This window comes from Rhagoletis zephyria, unplaced genomic scaffold (genome assembly GCF_001687245.7).
Source record: "Rhagoletis zephyria isolate East Lansing unplaced genomic scaffold, Rhagoletis_zephyria_1.1 Rzeph_scaffold_18593, whole genome shotgun sequence".
Classification (NCBI taxonomy): Eukaryota; Metazoa; Arthropoda; class Insecta; order Diptera; family Tephritidae; genus Rhagoletis; species Rhagoletis zephyria.
The window spans coordinates 2,427-6,841 of record NW_016175654.1 but is presented as its reverse complement, the minus strand read 5'-3'; the positions used below and the strand labels follow the sequence as shown (position 1 = coordinate 6,841).

At 38.0% G+C, this 4,415-nt stretch overlaps 2 protein-coding genes across 3 annotated transcripts; one reads left to right on the top strand and one right to left on the bottom strand.

The window, feature by feature from the left end:
- The first annotated feature begins 6 nt into the window (after positions 1 to 6).
- Positions 7 to 1,243, top strand: LOC108380218 (probable rRNA-processing protein EBP2 homolog). Its single transcript, XM_017636594.1, has 3 exons — positions 7 to 194; positions 248 to 331; positions 398 to 1,243. The coding sequence occupies exons 1-3, from the start codon at positions 123 to 125 to the stop codon at positions 1,163 to 1,165; spliced, it is 924 nt and encodes a 307-aa protein (XP_017492083.1). The 5' UTR covers positions 7 to 122; the 3' UTR covers positions 1,166 to 1,243.
- A 112-nt stretch (positions 1,244 to 1,355) lies between these two features.
- On the bottom strand, positions 1,356 to 2,965 carry LOC108380217 (G patch domain-containing protein 4). 2 transcript variants are annotated; one of them, XM_017636592.1, is made up of 2 exons: positions 1,782 to 2,965; positions 1,356 to 1,595 (listed from the first exon to the last, which is right to left on the bottom strand). In XM_017636592.1, the coding sequence occupies exon 1, from the start codon at positions 2,894 to 2,896 to the stop codon at positions 1,790 to 1,792; it is 1,107 nt and encodes a 368-aa protein (XP_017492081.1). In that variant the 5' UTR covers positions 2,897 to 2,965; the 3' UTR covers positions 1,356 to 1,595; positions 1,782 to 1,789. The 2 variants fall into 2 exon arrangements, with proteins under 2 accessions (XP_017492081.1, XP_017492082.1); XM_017636593.1 differs by having other exon boundaries at positions 1,356 to 1,590.
- Between the last annotated feature and the right edge of the window lie 1,450 nt (positions 2,966 to 4,415).

Genomic DNA, 4,415 nt, shown 5'->3' with positions numbered 1-4,415 from the left:
TTGGAAACCGACAATTCAGCACATCACTATGACAAGGCAATCGTATCATCTCTTCCATATATGCACGTGCAGGATTTGTTTTTAAAAATTCGAGTATTTTCGTTTAGCCCAAATACAGAAAAATGAAAAGGAAAGCGCACCTAGAAGCCGAGACAGATTCTGAATATTATTCGGATGAAAATTCAGACGACGAGGTAAGGACACAGCATATTTTGAAATCTGGTAAATTAAAAACATTTTGTAACAGCTTCAGGAAGCATTTGCTCGTGGTGATCTGAAACCCGGCTTGAACATCGAATTTAATGCAGAAAAGCAGAAAGTTAATGATATTGTAAGTAAAAATATAATAATAGAAGACGTAATCCATAGTTAAAATATACAAAACATTCCTTTACAGCCGAAACTGTTGGCAAAAGCGGATGAAATTAAACTAGATTTACCATGGGTGGAGAAGATGGATATGATAAACGATTTGGCTCCACTGGCACCTGAAATGGTAATACAATTAGAGAAACACGAACAGAAACGTGTTAACATGTTCAAAGGCAATGCCAAAATTCCATACGTACGGCCTGACGAAGATCCAGTGTTAAATGATTTTAAACGTGAAATGCTCTTCCATCGACAAGCGCAAGCTGCTGTTATGGAAGGAATAAAGCGCTTACATGAAGCAGGAATTCCTACACGGAGGCCCGATGATTATTTTGCCGAAATGGCCAAATCTGACGAGCATATGCAAAAAGTGCGTGCCAATCTCATGGCCAAGCAAGAGGGCCAAGCTAAGTCTGAGCGCATTAAGCAAATACGCGAACAACGTAAAATGGGTAAACTACTTGCTAAGCAAACAAAAGTACAGCGGGAAATGGAAAAGAAAGATATGCTGGATAAACTAAAGAAATTTCGAAAGGGCAAACTTAAGAACCTTGACTTCCTTGAAGATGCCAAGACGTTGGAGTCACAAAAGAAAAAATCGGCAGATAAACGAAATCAACGTAATAAGAGGTTTGGTTTTGGTGGTAAAAAGAAGGGGCTCAAGCGAAACACGAAATCTTCAGCCGGCGGTTTGGAGAAGGTTAAGAATTTCCGAAAAGGCAGCAAAGCGGCGAGTAGTGGTAACAAACGTTTAGGAAAGTCTCGCCGAATGAAAGGCAAATCAAAGAAGTGAGATTTACGTTAAATACTTTTAGTTAAGTGCTTATATTTTTAATAAACTATAGGTTTATAGATTATAAACATACATACATACATATGTCGCACGTTTAATAATATGCAGAATAATTTCAAAATTTTAATTTTGTGGGAAAATGCAATCAAAGTTTGATCAATTNGTGTCGCACGTTTAATAATATGCAGAATTATTTCAAAATTTTAATTTTGTGGGAAAATGCAATCAAAGTTTGATCAATTCATACAGTTGGTATACCAAAAGACAGATGGAAAGACCCATATCTTCCACACTTTTTGGAAGTTTAGTCATCTGTTAGGCTGAACATATTATCCTTATCAAGCTTATTAATTGCATGATGAAATCTCCAAAAACGTAAATTTTGAATTACATCTCTATACTACTAAACGTGTGATGTGTTTATAAAATTTTAATTAAATTAAAAATTATTAANCACACTTTTTGGAAGTTTAGTCATCTGTTAGGCTGAACATATTATCCTTATCAAGCTTATTAATTGTATGATGAAATCTCCAAAAACGTAAATTTTGAATTACATCTCTATACTGCTAAACGTGTGATGTGTTTATAAAATTTTAATTAAATTAAAAATTATTAATTTAACTATAAATGGTATATTTCCTTAGGTTTTGTGATTTTTTTCTTGCTCTTTTTTGCATTTGTGTCGCAATCTTCCTCGTTACCTATTCTTTTTTTCCTGGTTTCTTTATTGGAATCAACCTCTGAGATTCCATTAACACGTGTTTGGTAAATAATGGTATCTTTATTACGTTTACTTTTCTTTTTAACAGAGACACCTTCTGGCATTACGTTAGCGTCCGTTTGATCAAAAAGTGTATCTACTTTACGTTTAATTTTCTTAACAGAATCAATCTCGGAAATGACATTAGTGTCCGCAGAAGTTGAGATTTTCTGACAAGCCCTATTTTTATACGTTTTGTTTCGCTTCGAAGTATCTTCTGGAGTATTTCGGTGTACTTCGAATTTGTTTTCATTGCGATGCTTTGGATTTTCATCATCTGTGTTATCGGCTCTTTGGGATATGCTATCATCCAAGTCTTGATCCATTTTACCTTTTTTGCGTTTTACTTTGCCATCAACTTTCTTAGCAAGTTGTTCGGCGGTATTGCGTAATTTTTCTTGCATTTTTGCCAAAAGCTCTTGTTCCTGTTGCTCAATACGTGATAACTTTCCACTTAATTTCAAGCCATGTCGAGCTCCTTTGTGCGCGGTTCGTCCGCCACAAGCACGAAATAGCTCTTCATCTGTTAAAGTTTTGTATTGCGTTACAGATATGTCGGTAATGGCAATTTTGTTTGGATTCTCGATTTCATCGCCAGATTTGGTAAGGGTTGCAGACTGAAGGAAGTTATCATATCTTGAATCATTTCTAGTACGGGTCTGTTTAGCTTTCTTTAACTTTTTCGTCGAGTAGCCTTTTGTGGAAATTTCAACGCTGTCATCTTTATTTTTCAGATCCATGGTTATGCCATTTTTATCAGACTTTACCTCTACATTAGTTGCAGCTTCGTTGAAGACGCGCTCCCACCAGTGGTTGTTGAAATCACTAGCCGCTTGATCTGAACCCAAACCAGCGTGATCAAATTTCATACTTGCTTTGAGGGGTTTAACAATGCCATCGCTATGCTTTCCTAAGCCTTCGCCCTCTTTCCAACCGTATTTATTTAATATTCTTCGAGCGAAATCCATCCGAATTTTTTTTGTTTATCCACACGAGGAAATAGAGCTGCAAAACTATCGATAGTTTCAATTTGTCACCACTATCGATTAATCGTGGTCTCTATCGTTATTCTATCGGCAATATTTTATCGCGTTGTGTCGCGTCGCCTAGTGCGGTNTTTCGAGCGAAATCCATCCGATTTTTTTTGTTTATCCACACGAGGAAATAGAGCTGCAAAACTATCGATAGTTTCAATTTGTCACCACTATCGATTAATCGTGGTCTCTATCGCTATTCTATCGGCAATATTTTATCGCGTTGTGTCGCGTCGCCTAGTGCGGTCGTACCTTAACACTAATCGGAGGTAGAAGCTCTGGTTAAGTACGACTGCTTTATCGATCACATGCTATAGGCATTATGTCGAAAACGTCGATAATGATGTTTAACCGGCACGTAGTGATAACCACACATTGAACAACCCGCCCTTAACGACAGGGTCGATACTATCGAATGGGGAGGCCCAAAACTATCGAAAAGATCTAACGGTTCAACTATCGATAGTTTTTTAGCTCTACTAGGAACGTCAACACATGTGAACGTGGATCAGTGTTGCCACATATCCACTTTAGGTGTTGTACGTAGTGACAACTTGTTTTGAAGGTAAAATTAGTGAAGAACGTAAACCTACCGGTACGTAAATCCGAGTCTGCTGACACGACCTGTCTTACCAGAGCGCCATGTAAATGAAACCTCAACACCGCGGAATTTTTCTGTAGTTGAAGCCCGTAGCGCAGAAATCTGCGGAATTTAGATTTTTCCGTGTTAGCGGATTTCTTCCTTCTACANAGCTGACACGACGTCTTACCAGAGCGCCATGTAAATGAAACCTCAACACCGCGGAATTTTTCTGTAGTTGAAGCCCGTAGCGCAGAAATCTGCGGAATTTAGATTTTTCCGTGTTAGCGGATTTCTTCCTTCTACAGATGGTTGCCAATTCGTCAGTTTTGCAGATGGTAAAAAAGTTATAATATCCTATTCAAAATACTGTGGCGAATACTGCGAACAACGAGAAATAGGCAGAAAGTTCGAGGAATGACGTAGAATGTTCCACAAAGAGAAACGTCAAGTTGGATGAACACTGCGAACAGCGAGAGAAAGAGAATGAGCGATAAACTGCAGAATTTTCTAGAGTTGCCATAAGTGTCAGCGCAGGTATATAAGGGCGCCGCCACAGCGGAGTTGGAGTTAGTTACGAGTTACCAGTCAGCAAGCTACAAGTAAAGTGAGCGGAGAAGTGAGTTGCGAATAAGCAAGCTATAAGTTTAATTGTGTTAACAAGTAGTAAAGCGTTGTTATTACTTTAGACAAGTATTGTAAAGTGTGTTTACTGTATTAGCAAGTATTGTAAATTGTTTGTTGTGCAATAAAGTTAATTGTACTACAATTTGGTCATCGTTAGCATTTATTTAACAATCCAGCGATACGAGCCCGAGTATATTTGGGAAATCCCACGGTGCAGCGAACAAAGGTGGCGCCGTCAGTGGTACC

Excerpts from the sequence above, each read along its gene's own strand:
- LOC108380218 (XM_017636594.1), top strand. The coding sequence starts at position 123 with ATGAAAAGGAAAGCGCACCTAGAAGCCGAGACAGATTCTGAATATTAT. Across the intron at positions 195-247 it reads ATGAAAATTCAGACGACGAG|CTTCAGGAAGCATTTGCTCG; the intron begins GTAAGGACACAG and ends ATTTTGTAACAG. Across the intron at positions 332-397 it reads AGCAGAAAGTTAATGATATT|CCGAAACTGTTGGCAAAAGC; the intron begins GTAAGTAAAAAT and ends ATTCCTTTACAG.
- LOC108380217 (XM_017636592.1), bottom strand. The coding sequence starts at position 2,896 with ATGGATTTCGCTCGAAGAATATTAAATAAATACGGTTGGAAAGAGGGC.